This window comes from Acomys minous, assembly GCF_964271855.1.
Source record: "Acomys minous genome assembly, chromosome: 4".
Classification (NCBI taxonomy): domain Eukaryota; kingdom Metazoa; phylum Chordata; class Mammalia; order Rodentia; family Muridae; genus Acomys; species Acomys minous.
This window is the reverse complement of record NC_140486.1, coordinates 85,636,021-85,656,883: the sequence shown is the minus strand read 5'-3', so window position 1 is coordinate 85,656,883 and position 20,863 is coordinate 85,636,021. Positions and strand designations below refer to the sequence as shown.

At 48.3% G+C, this 20,863-nt stretch overlaps 1 protein-coding gene across 1 annotated transcript in view; it reads right to left on the bottom strand.

Moving 5' to 3' along the window:
• The window catches only part of LOC311595705 (aldehyde oxidase 2-like), an 82,479-nt gene that overhangs the window by 36,601 nt on the left and 25,015 nt on the right, over positions 1–20,863 (bottom strand). Inside the window, exons 13-22 of the mRNA XM_084778670.1 lie at positions 19,437–19,546; positions 16,847–17,031; positions 15,867–16,053; positions 13,854–13,946; positions 11,929–12,098; positions 10,586–10,700; positions 8,831–8,953; positions 1,823–1,919; positions 1,028–1,152; positions 94–227 (exon numbers count right to left, since the gene is read on the bottom strand). Of these exons, the coding sequence (XP_084634796.1) occupies positions 94–227; positions 1,028–1,152; positions 1,823–1,919; positions 8,831–8,953; positions 10,586–10,700; positions 11,929–12,098; positions 13,854–13,946; positions 15,867–16,053; positions 16,847–17,031; positions 19,437–19,546 (1,339 nt within the window). The remainder of the gene's footprint in view (positions 1–93; positions 228–1,027; positions 1,153–1,822; positions 1,920–8,830; positions 8,954–10,585; positions 10,701–11,928; positions 12,099–13,853; positions 13,947–15,866; positions 16,054–16,846; positions 17,032–19,436; positions 19,547–20,863) is intronic.

Here is a 20,863-nt window from a genome sequence, read left to right as displayed (position 1 = left end):
AGGCTCTGGCTGCAGCCAGAGTTGACTTGTTAGGCTCCTGCTGTCCTCCGGGCTCGGCCTCTCCCACACTGGTGACTCCTAAGGCAGACTTACTTGACAGCACCCACAGCAGCAATGGCCCCGAACACTGCTGGTCTCCCCACCTTTCCTCCAAAGCCTCCACCAACTCGTTTCACATGGCAGGTGATCCTGCTGATGGGGACATTCAAGGTTGAGGACACTGTTTTCTGTAAGAGACATTGAGGTTTAAGAAGAGTAAAATGAAGGATTCTGTTTCCTGAAGTGTAACAGTGTAGCCAAGTTCACACACATCTATCCCCTTTAAAGAAAGGACATGAAGCCAGGCGAGGTGACTCACGCTTTTAATCCCAGCACTCAGGGAGGCAGAAGCAGGTGGATCTCTGTGAGTTCAAGGCCAGCCTGGTCTACAAAGTGAGTCCAGGACAGTCAAGGCTACACAGAGAAACCCTATCTTGAAAAAACAAAAACAAACAAACAAACAAAAGGCATGAACTTATGAGGGGATATATTGGAGGTCTGGGGTAAGTTGGAGAGGAGTAGTGGGGTGCATATGATCAAAATAGTTTGTATATACTCATGAAATTCTCAAAGATTAAGAAAAATATATATTAAAAAAGAAGGTGATCAGGATTGTCCTTTTATTGTTGATAAGAACAGGAAAAAAATTGAAACAGGGGCTGGAGAGATGGCTCAGAGGTTAAGAACATTGACTGCTCTTCCAGAGGTCCTGAGTTCAATTCCCAGCAACCACGGTGGCTCACAACCATCTGTAGAGAGATCGAGTGCCCTCTTCTGGTGTGCAAGTGTACATGTAGGCAAAACATTGTATACATAAATAAATAAATCTTTAAAAAAAATTGAAACAGTTTTGGGTCTTAGCCGCGTCACAGATCTCCAACAGTTAGATTCGATGTTTCTGCTACAAAGATGGCTGCCACCTGTGACGTGGAGACGGACCACCACGATGGAGTTAAGGAGCTGGTGTTGGAGTCTTGCTGGACCTCACCTGCACGTGGGCCGGATCCTGTGTGGACACATACATGTCCAGTTCCTTGTCTTCTGTCTTTGGAATAACGAGCACTCTCTGTGTCTCCATGTAGAAATGTTCTTGACCTCCAACGTGGATCTCTCCTGTGAAGGGCAAGTGCAGGACCATGGCTGGGGTGCACGCTGCTTGGAGGCGGCCATCACAGAGCGTTTTAAATGAAGTGGGATGTGAACGCCCATCTGCAGTAGTACCCACCAGAGAACCCAGCATTTACCTTGTGGCAATTGAGAGGACCTGATCTGGAGACTGTAGTTCTGAAAGTTAAAAGTTCCAGGTACTGACGACAGGGCTTTGGAGATGGGCCAGCGGTTAAGAGCACTTGTAGCTCTTCCAGAGGACCCAGGTTCAATTCCCAGCACCCACATGGCAAATCACAGCTGTCTGTAACTTCAGTTCTAGGGGATCTGACATCCTCGTACAGACTTACATGCAGGCAAAATGCCAGTGCATGTGAAATAAAACAATTAATAATAATAAAAAAAGCTCCAGGTTCTATTTCTTACTCAGCCCTTGACAAACCAAATCGTAGGGACGTTCTCCTATTCTGTTACCGTGACTTTTTACGTCCAAACAACACACACACACACACACACACACACACACACACACACACACACACAGAGGTGCTCGGAATCCTGAGGGTTTTGAGAAGAAGCATTAAGTTGGGGGAAGCCCCAGGACTTCAGATAACCAGCCTCCCAAGGGGGCTGGCTCCTGATGGGGGGCCTCTCTGAACCCTTCTGCACTGTTTACCTTCAACTATCTGATCCACGTTTTCAAACGCCTCCTCGACGTTGCCTTGTTCAAGCTTTTTTTCAGGGCACAGGAACGAATTGTGTTTTATGGCATCCTATGTAAAAGGACAGGGAAACACAAGGCCGGTCATCCTTTCTTTTTGCTGCTGGCTGCTTGGTCATCCCCCTGAACACTGTTGCTTCCTGGGACACACGGAAGGTGCCAAGCATTCAAGAGGTCTAGAGCACACAAGATGTCAGAGGGACCGCCTTCAACAGTTTGCAGAGAAAACCGGCCGGAAGGACTAGGGGAACGTTAAGAAGGAAGCTATGTTCAGAAGTGGGGCCTGGACTCTGGGACCGTCCCGCACGATGCTAATTGCTTATTTATAGCGCGGGTCTCTAGAAACCGCGCTGGGTGCCCAGACACCGTCAGGGAAGCTGTGAACCTTCCTTTTTCACATCTCCCCCAAGGAAAAAGGTGTATTAGAGTCTTAGGTAGCTACATGCGTGAAACCTCTTCTTCACTCAGGATTTTGAGAAGGCTGAGGTTGTGTTGACGGAGAGGACATAGGTTCTCACACTCTGATTGGGAATCTGATATTTTTCAAAAGATCCCCTCTAGACTTTTGCTCTTCGCCCTCCCTCTTTTCCTCCCCACCTCTGTTTTCTGACTGAGCTGACTTCCACGTGGAAGCCATTCTACTCTCGGGTCCTGTGGACTGCCTTACCACAGCTGATCCTTGCTAACCTTGCAGCCCCAGCACCTCCTTCTGTATTTCAGAATGACACCTGTCTCTTGCAACCTTGGAATCCGAAAGCCTTGGAGTCCACAGCCTTTCTTTCTTGTGCATGGTGACAGTGGAAGCAGGTGCTTTTTATCGAGTGCTTGCTTTGTGACAGACTGTTGCGTAGCAATTTCCTCTGAGTTGATGCTCGCTACACGTCAGGGAAGCTGGGGACAGTCTCTTAGGACTCAGAACGCTCTAACAGGAGGCTGATTGAGACTCAGGAAGTTAGAGGAGTGTAGCAGTGCACATCTTTAATCCTAGCACTTGGGAGGCAGAGGCAGAGGCAGAGGCAGAGGCAGAGGCAGAGGCAGAGGCAGAGGCAGAGGCAGGTGGATCTCTCTTAGTTCGAGGTGAGCCTAGTCTACAAAGTGAATTCCAGGACAGCCAGAGCTATATAGTGAGACCCTGTCTCAATGCCCCCATTGCCAAAGACCCAAGTAGTAGCAGCTGGAGAAACGGCTCAGCAGCTAAGAGCACTGGTTGCTCTTCCAGGGGATCTGGGTTCAATTTCTAGCACATACATGTGGCTTACAACCATCCAGTTCCACTTTATACCCTCCCTTGGCTTCGTGGCAAAGACATTCAGGCAGCATCCCCTACCCCATCCACAAAAGACTCAGAAAATAAACACCACAGAGGTTTCCCCCAAACAGACCACAGGAAGTCCCCCAAACAGACCACCCCTCCCCCGCTCAAGTTGATGCAAACAATAAAAACGGTGCTTTGCCTACAAACCAAGAGGCACATGCCTAAAAGTGGCTGAAATTAGAGCTGCCTAGAAGGGGCCAGGAACAGCCCAGGTCTCTGACCTATGGAGTGGCCTGCAAGTCACGGAGTGAGCTCCGGAGTTCCAGCTGTCATGGGCCATCACCATGCTAGGGAGGGCTTTGAGTCATTCCTGAGGCTCCTATACACAAGCCCTCATGCATTTGCCTGTAAGCAACCCCTATGAACTCATTGCTTCACAAAGTTGGGCTTTGGTGATCTCACTATTTCAGTCTGTCATTGTTGGCTCTTTATCTGGGGTGGCTAGCTATCTCGTCCCATCTCCCCAGAAACAGTGTCACATAACACAGACACTGAAAGGACTAACCACCCGGACTCCATTTTAGGCCTGTCCTCTGGGAAAACAAAAGAGTCCCAAGATAGATTGCCGCTGCTTACGTCACACATTGCTGACTCCGTATCACATCCTGAGGAGCCCTGCCTCAGTGAGGCCTCATGGTACTGACCCTTCTAGATAAGACTGCACACCCTCCCTTCCTGTTCATGCTTTTCTGATTATGGGTTTTTTTTTTTTTTTTGCTTCAAAAAGACTGTAAGAAAGCCGGGGCCTGGTGGCGCACACCTTTAATCCCAGCACTCGGGAGGCAGAGGCAGAGGCAGGCAGATCACTGTGAGTTTGAGGCCAACCTGGTCTACAAAGTGAATCCAGGACAGCCAAGGCTACACACAGAGAAACCCTGTCTCAAAAAAAAAAAAATCAAAGCAGGTGGAGGAGGGGGCGGGAAAGACTGTAACAAGCTTGCTCCTTGGTTACAGTTCTCAATCCCGATACTGAAACCTCGACCCTGGCTGCCAGTAATTGTTGCCTGGAAAATAAACTTTTTTCTCCACTACAGGGTGTCCTTTGTGTTTCATTTGCAGGACTCCAGACCCAACAATACTACATACTAAATATATATGCATATATTATATTTTTATCCTTACTTCTTTTTTTTTTTTTTAATGATGAAGAAATGGGACTTAAAGAGGAGAAAATAACTCTCAAAGCCAGGCTGCAAATATGTGAGACACGTAGCATGCAAGCCTAGGCTTAGTTTCTAGAAACAGCTTGTCTAGGTTTGCAGAAGTGACTCGATAACTGAGAACTAGCCTAGAATATACAAGATCCTTGGTTCTACAAAAAAAAAAAAAGGCTATCTTCCCCAGTGACAGCTACCCAACTTTTGTGTGTGTGTGTGTGTGTGTGTGTGTGTGTGTGTGTGTGTGTGTGTGTGTGTGTGTAGCCTTGGTTGGTCTGGACTCTCTTTGTAGACCAAGCTGGTCTCAAACTCACAGAGATTCGCCTCCTTCTGTCTCCTGAGTGCTGGGATTAAAGGCGTGCGCCACCACGGGAGGAAAGGGTTTGTTTGGCTTAGGCTTCCACATCGCTGTTCATCATCATCACCACAGGAAGTCAGGACAGGAAGTCAAGCAGGCCAGGAACCTGGAGTCAGGAGCTGACACAGAGGCCATGGAAGGGTGCTGTTTACTGGCTTGCGCCTCATGGCTTGCTCAGCCTGTTTTGTTATAGAACCCAGGACCACCAGCCTAACAATGGTTCCACTCACAATGGACCATTAACCACTAATTAAGAAAATTCCCTGCAGTCGCTTGCCTACAGCCTGATCTTATGGAGCCTCCCACCTGCTGCCTCTAGACAGGGTTTCTCTGTGTAATATCCCTGGCTGCCCTGGAACTCTCTTTGTAGACCAGGCTGGCCTCAGACTCACAGTGATTGGCCTGCCTTAATTGAGGTTCTCTCCTTTCAGATGACTTTAGCTTGTGTCAAATTGACTATCCAGCACACACTTTCACCTCAATGAGTCACAGTAGGAAACACAGAAGTATGTTTATTGCTACAGTGTGTGCCAAAAGACCTACGTCCTTCTGCTGGTATGACCTGTATCGAGTGGGCACAGTGAAGCAGACGCTGTTTTACGCTCACTAACTCATTCACTCTATAGGACTTGATGAGCTCCATGTCATTAGTCTGCTTTTACAGGTGAGTAAACCATGGTAGAAAGGGACTCAGCCACAATTCAAATTTGACAGCTTCAATCTAGCACCTATGTTCTACACTGTCTCTCTTATAAATAGATTTTATATCAGTTTTATCATATATATTATACACATAACATTCACAATACACAACACACATTTATACCCATGTCAGTGCATACACAGATACATTGCTATTGGCAAATACGATTTTTGTTTCCTGCCTTTGGTCATAGAGGAATTATTCACTCACTCTAAACATTGTTATTCTGAGGAAAATTTAGCTCTTTCACTATTCTGGGTCCCAGATAGGTCATAGGTGTGTCCTCTGGGTGCCATTTTCCTCTTCAGGAGAGTAGAGTTCAAATGGAAATAAAAGAATAACAAAAGCAAACCCACATTAGGATTCTGGCAAGTTGAAGGGAGGAGAGTGAGGCAAGGAAGCCTGTATTCCTCACAAATTTGGCAAATGGGAGCAGAGCTGGTTTGGTGCAGAAAGGTTAAGAACCCTGCTTAACTCTGCACATTGAAAGACTGGTACTGCTCAGGCACAGTTCAGCCTGTTCCCATGGTTCCCCGGGGCCTTTGCACACCAGCTATGGTACATTACAAGTCCAGAAACAAGCTGTTTTTTTTTTCTCTCAACCTGATTTCTCTAACTACGACTGCCACTGAGACAGAGACTGCAAGTCCAAGGTGCTATAGTTTAGGTCTATGCTGTGCCTCAAACACCCATGAGTCAGAGGCTCAGTCCCCAGCTTGGCACTCCTCCCCAGCTTGGTCTCAGCGTGAGAATGGTAGAATTTTAAGAATTTATTTATTTATTTATTATGTATACAGTGCTCTGTCTGCATGTACACCTGCAGGCCAGAAGAGGGCACTAGATCACATTATAGATGGTTGTGAGCTACCATGCAGTTGCTGGGAATTGAACTCAGGACCTCTGGAAGAGCAGTCAGTGCGCATAACCTCTCAGCCATTTCTTCAGCCCAAAAATGGTAGAACTTTAAACAACTGAGGCCTCCTGGAAGGCTGTAGGTTATTGGAGTCATGCCCTCAATCTGGACCGGGGAACCCGTCTCTTCCTTTTCTCTCTTTCCTGTCCCAGACATGAGGCGAATGCTTTGCTCACCCATGCGTGGCCACTATGATGTATTGCCCAGCAAAGCATGGATTGAATCGTCTAAAACTCGAAGCCAGAAGAAACTGTCGATCAGCCGGGCGTGGTGGCGCACACCTTTAATCCCAGCACTGGGGAGGCAGAGGCAGGCAGATCCCTGTGAGTTCGAGGCCAGCTTGGTCTATAAAGGGAGTCCAGGACAGCCAGGCCTATTACACAGAGAAACCCTGTCTCATCCCCTTCCCCCCCCCAAAAAAAAAACCCGTGTCCATCTTTAAAAGGTGTTTATCTCAGGTGCTTGTTAAAGTAATGACAAAATTAACACACCAGTCCACATCTGAGTTTTCTGCGTTCTCATTCCCTTATTTTCCTCAGAAATAAATCTTGGTGAATCCCACCACCAAGATCTAGAAATTAGAGTGCGAATCTCTATAGAATTTCATAAGATTCTCATAACGGTTAGTGTCTGCCTTGAAGACATTATTGCTCCCAATATCCACTCTCATCACTTTCCTCAAGTAAGAGGGTCCCAAGCCTTTGAGGGGACACACAAGACACCTGGAATAAAATTATGCTTCCTGCTCCCTTGGCAGTTAGGTATGACAGATGCTGGCATGAAAGGCGCATGTGCAATGTACACACTTTCCTGAATGGACTGGGAAATGATCTGTTTCATTATTTTGATGTTTTGAAGACAGTGAGTCTTTGTAGTCCTGACCCTCCTGGAACTCGCTCTGTAGACCAGGCTAATCTGTAACTCACAGAGATCCACCTGCCTCTGCTGCCCAAGAGCTGGGATCGAAGGCGTGTGCCCCCATGCCCTGTTGGGAAATGTTCTAAAAGGCATTGGGGGTACCCGCCCTCATTGCTTTTGCTGTCTGGAATGTGGGTTTAAGGGCGAGAGCTCCTGTAGCTATTAGAATGGAAACCATGTGGCTGGGTGTGACGGCGCACTCCTTTAATCCCAGCTCTTGGGAGGCAGAGGCAGGTGGATCACTGTGAATTCGAGGCCAGCCTGGTCTACAAAGTAAGTCCAGTCCAACGAAGGCTACACTGAGAAACCCTGTCTCGAAAAACAAAACAAAACAAAACAAATCAAAAAACCAAAACCAAACCAAACCAAAAAACAAACAAACAAACAAACAAACAAAAAAAAAAAAAACCAAAAAAAAAAAAAAAAAGAAAGAAAGAAAGAAAAGAGGAAAAAAAGAAAACCATGCATTCCAGAGACTGGATAGAAGGAGCTGTGTTCTGGAGACACAAGCTGTGGCTCATGTCCCCGCTTAACTTCCAGGGCAACAGTCTTGAGAGAGGGACCCTCAGGAGTAGGTAATATTGGTAAACGGGGGCCCATCCGGTGGGTGGGTTACTGCTATAACCACAGTGGAACAGTTTCGTTATGAAAGCAAGTCTCTCTCTCTCTCTCTCTCTCTCTCTCTCTCTCTCTCTCTCTTACTCTCTTCCCCTTCCACCTTTCAGAATTCTGTAGCATTGCATGCGGCCCTTCAGTTTTGGACTTCACAGACACTAGAACCGAGAAAACGAAATTCCTGTCCATTCATGCATTACGCACTCACGGGGAATCTGACAAAGCTGCACAAAACGTACCATGTAAACCATGTACGCAGATATAAACTACTGTTCCAGATAAGCCTTGGACTGATCGCTCCTAGTTTTTTGGGGTTTTTTTTTTTGTTTTTCCTTTTGTTTGAAGGCAAACATTCTCCCTCGGAGTTCACAGAGCCACACACCGCTCGTTCTGCTCACGTTTTGTTTTGAGTCAGTGTTTCACTGCCCTGCCTTGGTGCCATTTGTCTGCCTCAGCAGCTTCCACAGGCAGAATCACAGGCCTCTGCCACAGACCTGGCTACTTTTAGGCTTTTGAACGTGAGAGAGAAACTTCTGATTGTTTTTTTTTTTTCCTGTTCCTTGGAGCCAAAGATAGTTTCATCTCGTACAAGTAATATCTTCCAAAGCAAAATGATTTCTTCCAGAACAAACAGATGTCAAGGGGTGGGGGCGGGGAGGTTCTGAGTTAGTCTTCTAATACTAGGGCATTTACAAGGATGCTTTTGACTTTATAATCTTTCTTGTAAAAGATTTATTTTTGTTGTAAGTGTATGAGTGTTAGCCCACGTGTATGTCTAAGTACCACATGCATGCCTGGTGTCGGCAGAGGCCAGAAGAGGGTGTCAGATCCTCTGGGACTGGAATTACAAATGGTTGTGAGCCACTGTGTAGACACTGGGAACAGAGCCCAGGTCCTCAGTAAGAGCAGCCGGTGCGTAACCACTGAGCCATCTCTCCAGCCCGACTTTATAATCTTAGAGGGAGACTGACCGGTCCTACTTACCTCAATGGTGAAAATCACAGGTGTCAGATCCTCATAGGTGACTTTTATCTTTCCAGTTGCTCGTTTTGCTTGAACATCAGTCTCCGCAACCACAGCACAGATGACCTGGCCCACACAGAGCACCTGTAAAGTACATGCACAGAAGCAGATAGCAGGAGATGCCCGGGCACTTACCCAGCAAGCACTGTTACACACCGAGGCTATTAGCGCTGAGTGAGGTCCTAAGTGTGGGGCTTCTGTTCATTATGACTGATGAGCAGAGAAAAGGGAAAACGAAGACACCGAGAAGGCAGCCAACAGCAAGTCAAGGAAAGATTCTGCAGAAGACACCAGATCTGCTGACACTGTGGCTGGGGCTCAACTCTAGAACTTTATAAAAATCCATTTCTGTTGTTTTGGCCTCCCACTATGATTTTTTTAGACTTATTTATTTTTATTTTGTGTGCAGGTGTTTTGCTGTCACGTATGTCTATGTACCACATGCATACAGTGCCCAGAGAGGCCAGAAGAAGACACTGGATCCCTGGTAACTGGAGTTACAGGTGGTTATGAGCCATCACATGGGTGCTGGGAATCAAACCCAGGTCTTCTGGAAGAGCAGCCAGTGCTCCTAACCACTGAGCCATCTCTCCAGCTCCATCTTTAGGCAGTTTTATAATGGCGGCTGATAGATGATAGCCAACCTCTTCTGATGAATCCAGAAAAGAAAAACAAAAACACCACCACCACCACCCACTGATCTTTTCCAAGGCTGGAGGAGAAAGCATGTGGCATTTATTGAAAGGTGACAATAGCCAGCACACAGTGAGAGTCTTCATATGCCAACCACTGCCCTAGGTACCTCCAGTGTGTTCACTTGTCCCACCTCTATGACACAATGAAGTGTGCCTTACAATCAATCATTCCTCCTTTAAAGATGGAGGACTGCAAGGGCATACATACAGTAGGTGAAGATGCTGGAACAGAAGGCAGGTGCTCTGGCTCTAAGACAGGGTGGTCAGTAAGTGAGTGTTGAGTTCACAAACCAAGAGAACTAATTAAAAATAGGGTGTGTTTTCGAGGCCAGACTGGTCTACAGAGAGCCCAGGAAAGCCAAGGCTACACAGAGAAACCCTGTCTTGAAAAACAAACAAAGAAACAAACAAACAAAACATAACAAAAAAATGAGCATGTGAAGGAAAGTGAGACCCGGTGAGCGAACAGGTTTAGGAAGGGAGAGAGTTCTGTACAAATAAAAGGACAGGGCTGTGGTCTGCCCACTTCCTTTCTAGATCTTTCTAGGGCAGTGGTTCTTAACCTGTGGGTCTTGATCCCTCTGGGGGTTGAAGGAGCCTTTTCACAGGAGTTGCATATGAGATATCCTACATAACAGATATTCAAATTACTGTTAATAACAATAGCAACGGAATAATTGTATGGTTGAGGGGGTCACTACAACATGAGGAACTGTTTTAAAGGGTCACAGCATTAGGAAGGTTGAGAACCGCTGTTCTAGAGCATTCTATCTCGCTACAGATCAGTTCCCAGAGGCTCACAGTAGCTGAATCAGATCTGTGATTATTTTTGGTTTAATTTGCTATTTCCTATCTTCAGAAAAACAGGTTAGAATGGAGGTATTGGGGCAGAGAGGACACTGGGCCCTGGCACTTCAGCATCTCCGTGGTAGAAAAAGCTAGGAGGCAAGGACAGGTGACTGACAGGGGTCCTTGGGTGATCAAACAATCAAGCATCTTTGAAAGCATGTCCTGTTCATACCTTATCTACGGCCAGTAGTTTGTCATCCTCATCACCGTTGGTGCCTGGGATGTCTTCAGCTGTTATCACGTCGACCACACCAGGGAGGTCAAGGGCCTCAGATGGATCGATTGATCTGTACACGGGGAGACATTTAAGAGGGAGACATCTGGCAAACTTTGAGGGCCTCCAACTGGAGGGAGGGGAGAATAGAGTATAGTTAAAAATAGAAACACTGAACGGCGAATCCAGCCTCTGAGCAATCAGAATAGACCTGCCATGGAGTAGGGTCCAGGAGACCTGCTGCACGGCCAGGAAGTGACAACTCAGTTGCCAGGGAAGGACAGTGGGACCAGCTTTCTTTGGAAATGTATGACAACTTTTCTTTTTTATTCACTAATGAAGTTGGTGTTTCAGTGGTGTCAGAGTGCCTCTGAGTCATGCACGAGGCTGCCGGGAGGTGAGGTTTTATGATTTTTAGAAAGCAAACAAAAGGCCTGTACGTTTTTACTTTTAATTTTTTAAAAGACTTATTTATTTATTATGTATACAGTGTTTTGCCTGCATGTACATCAGAAGAGGGCACCAGATCTCGTTATAGATGGTTGTGAGCCACCATGTGGTTGCTGGGAATTGAACTCAGGACCTTTGGAAGAGCAGATGGTGCTCTTAACCTCTGAGACATCTCTCCAGGCCCTACTTTTTATTTTTTGAGACAAGGTTTTGTGTAATCCACATGGGCCTGGAATTAGCCATGTAAATGAGGATGACAGCGGTGCACGTCTGATCCTCTTCTGAGCACTGGAGTTGCAGCGGTAGGTCAGCCACGCTGGGGACCACGCTTTGTGCTTGGGAGAGTGTACAACATTCTACCAACTGACTTAGATCCCCAGCCTCTGTGCTATTTCCCCCCAACCCCACAAGAAGTTCTATTCTAGATTTTCCCTCTTCCTCCTGGAGCTCTTTGGGTCAGGGCACTGCAGAAAAAGGCACATTCCCACGAGGCAGCCCTCAGGTATACTGAAATGCCTAGATTAACCTGTAAACCCCAGCTGCCCAAGGACCAGTTAATTTCCTGGAATGCTGGGAGTTGTAGTTCTTGGGAAATAACAACGCCTCATGGGAAAGTATGGTGGACCATGGGTTTGTCTTTATAAGGCACTGCAACAGGCGTCTCAGCGCCATTCTCAGGTGGGAAATTCCAGGAAACTGTCCTGACCATAGCCCATCTCTTGGTCAGTATTTAATATTTAATAAAGCTTAATTAAAAATTGGCCCCTAAATAGTGGAATTGGTTTTTCTCTGCCGAATCTCAGGACTGACAACATCTTTTAAAAGATTTTTTAAAGCTTTGCTTTACTTACATGATTTTTGCATGAGCCCTGGTACTGGTTACCAGAGCCATGGAAAGTTCCTTATCCACCTTGGGGATGTCATCACAAAATATGGCTTCCCCTGTGGCATGTTTAATACCCGACAGGTGCATGATGGGACGTCCAACTGGATCTTGGAGAGGTTGGTGAGAATCCACGCTCTACAGAGGAAGACACAGTTAAGCCCAGACGCTTTTCGACTCTGGTGGCCTGGCTGACTCAGGGTGGAGCCACAGTTCAGATGATTAGCGTGACTAATCTGAGAACTTGTCATTTCGGGTTTGTGGCAATGCCTCTGACAGGCCAACATTTGTGCAGAATGGTGAAGTGGGTGAAAGGACGCTCACTTCCTCCGTTTGTGGTACCCCTGAACCCCTCATTCTGATGAGGCCTAGGAGGCATAGCATGGCCCACGGAGAGTGAGAAGTCTGAGTGGTGACTCGCCAGGGTCACTCTGGCAGAGGGCGGGACTGAGGTTCTCCAGATCCAGGCTGGTCTTGAAAGAATTTATTCCACAGATTTTCTCTGAGAAGCTTCCACTGGTGTGAGCATGCGTGTGTGTGTGTGTGTGTGTGTGTGTGTGTGTGTGTGTGTGTATCTGCATCTATGCATGTGTGTATGCATGTGAGTGTGAATGTGCACCTGTGAGTGTGTGTATGCATGCGTGTGAGAGCCTGTGAGGGTTCATGCATGCATGAGTGTGCATGTATGTGTATGTATGTGCGTCTATGCATGTGTGTGAATGTGCATATATGAATGTGTGTGTATGCATTGTGTGAGAGCCTGTGAGTGTTCGTGCGTGCATGAGTGCGTATGTGAATGTGTGAGTATGTGTGTGCACGTATGCATGAGTGTGCATGTGAGTGTGAATGTACACGTGTGAGTGTGTGAGTGTGAATGTGCACAAGTGAGTGTGTGTATGCATGTGTGAGTGTGTATGTGCATGCATGTGGTGTGCGCATGTGTATGTTAGGTCTCTAGCTCTGGACAACGCCTAACTGAGGTGCCTGTTTAAACTACCAAAGCAGACTCTGGCCACCAGTGTCCCTCATCTCTACTCACTAGTGCCTGTCACAGGGCCATCCTGGCTGGCATCCCCTGGCCTTCCACTCTCAACTCTCCAGCCCCGGAGCTTCACCTCTATTCCCCTGGCTTCCCTGACCCCCAGACAGCCTCAGCCATCTTGGCTTTCTTTCTTCTTGCCTTCTCTCTTGGCGCACCTCACCCCTCTGGATTTCTCCCCATCCTGTCTCATGGCCCAGTTCAGTCTGGACCCTTCCAGGTGCCTCTGTCTGTTTTCTCCCCCATATCTACAATAAAACCTACCCCCTCAACCATACCTAGGAGAGTCATGTCTTCGTGTGTGTGTGTGTGTGTGTGTGTGTGTGTGTGTGTATGTGTGTGTGTATGTATGTGTGTGTGTATGTATGTGTGTGTGTTGTATGTATGTGTGTGTATGTGTGTGTGTGTGTGTGTATGTCTGTGTGTGGTATGTGTGTGTGTGTGTGTGTGTGTGTGTGTGTGTGTGTGTAGAGGGTGAAGAGGGCTGTGCACCAGCAAGAATAGCTAATTTCTGAATTGTTCTTCCAGAAGGGTGAGCTGAGTCCCTCTCAGGCCTTTGTTTGCTGACTGGAGATTAAACATGTGCAGTCTGCACTGGAGACTGACCGTCTGGGCTCAGCTTCTCTTCCGGGGAGTAGTTAACAAACGCCTAAAACATGTCACTTTAGTGATGACTGTCTGCAAATCAGCGCGGCCTGTGCTCCCTCAGCACCAGCTCTCGGGGCCAATGGTTCCTGATTTGGCTTAGGAACAACTAGAAAGGACTGAAAAGCACCCGTGTGAATAGCTTGCCCTGTCCACACATCTCTCGCTTATCTCTCAGTGTAGGTTTCAGTGAAATCAAACTCTCTGACCTGGTATGTTTGGACTCCCCGGGGTAGCGTGACCTGGAACTCTCCCAGAGCGCTTAGGAAGCGGCCTGCAATCTCTGGATAACGCTGGCTGTCCTGGGATGACTCAGGAGAGAGAGAGAGAGAGAGAGAGAGAGAGAGAGAGAGAGAGAGAGAGAGAGAGAGAGAGAAAGGGGTGGGGTTGGGGTGCGGGCGCTGGTTAGTCTGGATCAGGTTGGGTTTGGATTATGTAAGATGCTCCTAATGCCCAGAGGGTGGCCTGGTTACCCCCATCCCCACCCCCGACCTCCCACCCTCACCAGGGTTTCACTTTTTTTTTTCTTTTCCCCAGGGTTTCACTTTTTATGAGCCTGGTACTCTCCCATCCCCCATCCAAGCGAGGGCTTGGACTGTTGGTTTGAATCTGATCCTCAGGGCCCTGAGGAAAAGGTGTGCCAGTGAGCTTGGAGGTTGGAAGGAGGTTGGGTGTGCTAGGAAGGGATAAGCCATCCCAGAATACGCTAGAGCCCATGGTTCACAAAAGGAGAAAAATTCTGACTGCTTTTGTCAGGATCCCAGCTTTCTCTGAGGATGGAAGACTGTTCTGGCGTCCTGATTGAGAGATGAAATGCAATTCTGAGTCTGAAATTCAGAGGTTAGTGTGTGTGTGTGTGTGTGTGTGTGTGTGTGTAACAGGGCAGGGAAGGGTGAGCAATGAGATCATGGTCGGGAGAGGTTAAGAGAGGGAGCCAGAACAAGTGGGAGAGTAAATAATTTGCTCAATGTATTCCAGACGTTTGCAATCAGAAACTCTAGGGGGCTGTTTTGATTAGTATACATATCAGTCTTAGTCTTTTTGAAACGTAAAAAAAACCCTCACAATTCATATTGATTACAAAATTTTAGACTAAGCAAAATGAAGCTTTAGTGCCACACTATGCCATCTGCATTTGCCTGAAGGGGTGGTGACGATGACACAAAGGGGGCGTGGGGATTCTTTGGGGGGATGAAAATGTGTTACGTTTAGTTTCAGGTGATGGCTCCACTAAGTTTAAGCAGGTTGGTTTTATTATATATTTATTAGTCTCTCATTTTACTCTAAATTATGCCTCAATAACACTTATTTTAAAAGAAAGAAAAAACACAGAGTAGGGGCTGGAGAGATGGCTCAGAGGTTAGGAACATTGGCTCCTCTTCCAAAGGTCTTGAGTTCAATCCCCAGCAACCACATGGTGGCTCACAACCATCTATAATGAGATCTGGCTCCCTCTTCTGGTGAGCTGGTGTACATGCAGGCAGAGCACTATACATAATAATAAATAAACCTTAAAAAACAAAACAAAACAAAATCACAGAGAGAGCCACAGACCCTGTAGCATTTCTGTTCTGGGTCACAAGAAACACCTGAAAGTTGAAAGTTGTTTGGCAGCCCTTCAGGCCTGAATCCCAGTGACTAATGACTAACAAAGGCTGACCCAGAACAGAGGACGAACAATGGTAACAGGCTCCCCACAGGACAACTGACAAAAACAGTGGGAAAGCTAGGTACTTATGGCAGCAAGGAGCTGATAGAGGCCAGTGTTATGGTTCTGATTTCGTCCTCCTAAATCACCCTGCTGAAGCCCTAACCTCTAAAACGCAGCGGGACTTAGCCCGCCGAGCAAGGTGGGATGCTGACCGCCGTGGTAACGAATTAGAATTGGCTGACGCGGTGGCTGATGTCCTCTTAGAAGGAGGCATTTGGACATAGATATGCACACAGGGGCAGCGTCATGTGAACGCCACAGCAGAGCGACACTTTCAAGGTAAATTAACCCTGAAGGTCACTAGCAAGCCACCAGAAGCCAGACGGAGCCTCAAAGCTCTCAGGAGCAACCATGTAAGCTCTGATGACGCTTCTGGTGTTTACTACTTATTTGGAGACAGGTCTCACTCTGTAGCTAAGGCAGGCCTTCCTTGAGCTCAGTGTGGTCTCCCCGCCCCAGCCTCCCGGGAGCCGTAAGAACAGGAGCTATCCTGATCCGCCAGCGCACTTACTGCGGGCACAGCGGGCGGCTTTACTTCGGCCCTCAGTTCCTGCAGAACCTCCAGGTAGAACTTGAAGAAGAAGCTGACGATCAGAGTCCTCCTGAATTCCACCTTGCCCCCCAGGGCTGAGCCGGGGAGGGAGACTTCATCCAGGAGCAGCCTGCACGCCTCGTCCAGCATGAGCGCGTTCCAGCGCCTGGCACAGAGCGAGGCAAGAAGAACCAATTAAAGGAGGCCTGAGCGGGGCAGGGGTGGCGCTCACCTTTAATCCCAGCACTCTGGGAGGCGGATCACTGTGAGTTCGAGGCCAGCCTGGTCTACAGAGCAAGTCTGGGACAGCCAAGGCTACACAGAGAAACCCTGTCAGGTAAACAAAACAAAACAAAACCAACCAACTAAACAAAAAACCAAAGGAGGTCTGATTGCACTGGGACTGACAATTTTAGAGATTCCCAGAGTTTCTCTAGACATCACATTAGCAAGGGTCTCTGGAAAAATCATAGCCTGGGCCTTGCTCCAAGTGGCACAATGGGTGAGAATGGGCCTTCTCCATTATGCTTGCAGCATAAATCAATCATGTTTTTAGAGTCAGGGGATTCTAGAACCATTCCAGAATATTCTAGAGCAGAACAGAACTCAGGCTTGGATGTCCTTTACCCAGGAATGAGACAGCATGTGCTCTGTGGTAGGAGCTCCGGGTGGAGAGGGCCTGCGGAACGTTCGTTTGCAGGGGAAGAGGGCATTGGACCAGAAAATATCACCTGCTGCCCGAACTCAGGCTTAGGCCATTTTTGTGGTGTCCGAAAAGTGGCTTAATTGAAGCCAAGTAATGTGGAATTAATTCAGCAAAATCAAAGAAGGAACAAGCATTGATTTTTTTTTTTAAAGTCCGAGTTTCCGCCATTTGAGGGCTTTATCGACAGTTGTCAGGGCCAGTCTGTTTTCCACATGGTCAAGGTTCCCTTTAAGGCACAGTGTTGGTCGCTTACCTGCCGAGGAGGCGCTGGCAGGGTCCCTCTGCACTGAGGGTGGTGGGCCCCACGCCTCCGTAGGCAATGCTCAGGTCCTCAATGGTGTCAGTGCCTTCTTTGAAGCGGACTCTCATGCCGGCATTCGCATCAGGCAGGGCGTTCTGACGGCACTGGGCCTGCCGGAAGGCGGACACGAACTCCCCCTGTGGAGGCAGAAACCACTCGGGGGTTGTCTGAGAATGAAATGCTTGGTGCCTCGCCTTGATCACTTCGATTTATGTAACGGGACACGGGACAGTGGTCTAAGTGAGTGACACTTTGGCTGCCATCTTGCTGAGAGTGAGAATGGGGTCCTTAAAAGACCTTTGTTTATTTATGTTTTTATCTATGTATATGGGCCTGTGGGCACCACGTGTGTCTAGGAGCCCTTGGAGGCTAGAAAAGGGCATGTGATTCCTTGGACTTGGAGTTACAGACAGTTGTGCGCCTCCATGCAGGAGCTGGGAACAGAACCCATGTCTTCTGCAAGTTCACTGAGCACTCATTTTTTTCGAGGCAGGGTCTCTCTGTGTAGCCTTGGCTGTTCTGGACTCCCTTCGTAGACCAGGCTGGCCTTGAACTCACAGAGATCTGCCTGCCTCTGCCTCCCGAGTGCTGGGATTAAAGGCGTGGGCCACCATGCCCAGCCTCACTAAGCACTCTTAACCACTGAGCCATGTCTCCAGCTAACTCTCCCTTTAAAAAACAACAACAACAACAACAACAACAAAATTGTTCGGGCTGGAGAGAAGGCTCAGCAATTCAGAGCACTTAATTGTTGCTCTTGCGGAGGACCCAGGCTTGGTTCCTAGAACCCACACAGCAGCGCACAACCATCTCTAACTCCAGTTCCAGGGGACCTGGCATCCTCTTCTAACCTCTTTGGGCATCAGACACACACACATGGCAAAAGTACATAAATGCAGGCAACACACACACACACACACACACACACACACACAAAATAAATAAATCTAAGCAATTGAAAAAAGATTTATTTTTACTTATGTGTATGAGTGTTTGCATAATATGCACGCGCCCTTGGAAGGCAGAAGGGGGGGGGGAGGGGCCGGACCTGGAGTTACAGATGGTTTGTGAGCTGACAGGTGCGCGCTGGGAACTGAACTAGCGGCAAGTATGCGTAACTGCTGAGCCACCTCGCTGTCTCCAAGTGATACTGGCGTCCTTCTAAAAGCTGATCCTGGAGGCAGCTGATACGCCTAAGAGTCACTATCAACCGGAGGTCAGCAGAGCTCTGTGGAGGATGCTGGGGAACCATCCCCTGGGAGACCCTGTTGGTGCTGTGTTTCTTGCCGTCACCCTCTCCAGTCGTTGGGTTACTTCGTCTCCATGGGGATAGGGAGACTTCTCAAGTCAGGCGCTTTTCAGTTAAAAAAAAAAAGCAAAAAAAACCTCCTCTGTTTCCTGGTTTGTAGAACCAACCACTTTGCCATTTGGCAAGAGTGGACTGGAATGTTCCAACAGTGGACCAGGCAGGGGCTGCTGGGTCAGGAGCAGTAGAGGTGGTGTCTGCCCCAGAGGCTTCTCCTCACTTCCTGTCTCCCCCTTTGCATTGCCTCAAAGCTCCTCATACTTGATTGTACCGTTTTTCTTTTTCTTTTTCTTTTTGGCAGAATACTGTTTTCTTTATTTACTTGTTCATTTGTTTTTATATGCACGAGTGGTTTGCCACCCGGTTGTCTGTGCATGATGTGTGTGTCAGGTGCCCATGAAGGCCACAAGAGGGCACCAGACCCCCTGGAACTGGAGTGACGGATGGTTTTGGGCTGCCACGTGGGTCCTAGGAATTGAACCCAGGTCTTCTGCAAGGGCAACAACTGCTCTCAGCTGCTGAGCCTTCTCTCTAGCCCAGTGATGCACCATTTCTTTTTATCTGCTACCTTTGTATAGAAACACAGGCCCTTTTGGGTGGGAATACATGTCACAGTTTCTGTTGTCCAAAAAGTTCTAATAAAGATCACCCATAGCTGAAACGTAACTTAAAACTTCATTATGACCTGCCTCTGCTGTGTGTGTGTGTACGTGTGTGTGCATGTGGTATTGGCACTTCTCTTTGAGTCAAGCACAGCTTTGGGGAGAGGCTTAAGGATCAGAGAGGGCAGAAGGCCTCCTCCATAGCTAGCTGGGTGGCCACATCAAACCCCAGTATCCTGGGCCAGGGAACATCTGGAGGCCTTGTGTTCCTCTGAGCTGTAGGGGTTGGCAGAAGTTCCGGGGTGGGAAAGCCAAGTCTAGGATTCCAACTTCCTGTGTGCCAGGTAGAGAAGCCCCATTAGCAGCTGAAGAGCCTTCCCCCGTGGAAACAAGGAGGCTTGGGTGTGTGACCACAGGCCTGCCTCAGGCCGCACCCGACAGCTGCAACAACAGCCGGAACCCACATCCTGGAGCTACTTGCTCCCAGAACCTCATTGCTGAGCCAGTTCGCCGTGGGTCAAGGAACAATTTTGGGGGCACAGTTACTTCTGCCACCCGTCTGCAAAGGCCAGCAATGACGTCATGATGGACCCACAGGGAGAAAGAACCGCAAAGCCACCAGCCAGTTGCTTACCTTTTGAGAGTGAGGGATGCACACTGATTCCAAAATCTCCTCTGGTTTCAGGTCTGCGCTCACCAACCCAGTCAGAAAGTGTCCGTTGAGGGGAATCTGCCGCAGGCCTTCTGTGGAGGGAAATGGCATTTCTATACAGGCGTGAGAAAAGCAAGCCCGATCTGTACTTTCAGAGGGTCGGCTGCTAGAGAAAGTTTACGTCCTCTGCTCAGAGTGACTGATGCAGAGGTCTGGGTCTGTGACACTGTCATAGTGTCCTCACTTCCTCTACTTTACATGACATTTGTTCTCCTGTTAACACTCACTTCACGGCCACCGTCCTGTGGGTTTCACCCTTCAGCGGAGGCTGGCTAACTAAATGAACCATGGACCAAGGGTCAAGACTGCGGTGGGGCCAACACTGGGTTTACCTTCGCTGCCAGCAGGGTTCTGATCTGCTTTCACACTTGCTGTGGTTTTGGATTCCTGACACAGACCCACCTTTAAAATAAACAGCGGATCAAATCTCCCTTGGGCTCAGCTATCACCTCCTGGGAGCAGAGCACTAGCTTCTGGCTTTAAAATATGGTTTGCACCTTTCAGGGTATGGGATAGCAGTAGTTCTCAACCTGTGGGGTCAAATGACCCTTTCATAGGGGGTCATGGAAGACCATCAGAAAACACAGATATTTACATTACTATTTAGAACAGTAGCAAAATTACAGCAAGGAAGTAGCAACAAAAATGGTTTGGGGGGGGGGTAGGAAACCCGGAAGGAGTCCCTGCTGAGCACCGCCTTGCTGCGGAGTCTGTGAGCTGAGACCCTGCCTCCTCTGGAGTGAGGGAGCTCTGTGCTAGCTTTGGCAGCGTTGGGCAAGCAGAGATGGTGACCACAAACACCTAGTAGAACGTTGTTATCATCATGACAGCAGAAAGCGTTGGGCAGAGACCTCACCATCCCGGTAACCCCAGAGTTTTGGCTTTTTGACTGTTTTGTGGGATAAACTGGGGTCATCCCAAACTACAGGCCTGGGGTCCTCAGGGAAAAGGCAGGCTCTGTCAGCATGCTTAACCTTCTGTGCCCTCCCTCCTGATAGGCTTCATGCGAAACCACCCAGGGAGTAGGGCCTCAGCACTTTTTTTCTCAGCCCCCGGGAAACTCTCCTCGTCACCTCTGAACTGCAAGCAGTGAGTGACAGCATTAAACACCTCAGGGAGAAGCCTGGAAGTTCACTGGGGCAGAGGCTGTGCCTGTTTCCTCTGTATCCTTCTGCCCGAGGTAGCTGTGGGCAGTGGGAGGGACGGAGGGAGGGCGGAAGTCCTGACCTGAAGGCAGGTATTCAGTGAAGAAAGGGGAGGGGCACTTTAGAGCCGGAAGCCGTGGAGACAGGACAGGATGGTCTGGGGTGATGGTGAACTGAAGCAGACTGTCAGAGGTTCACAACGGC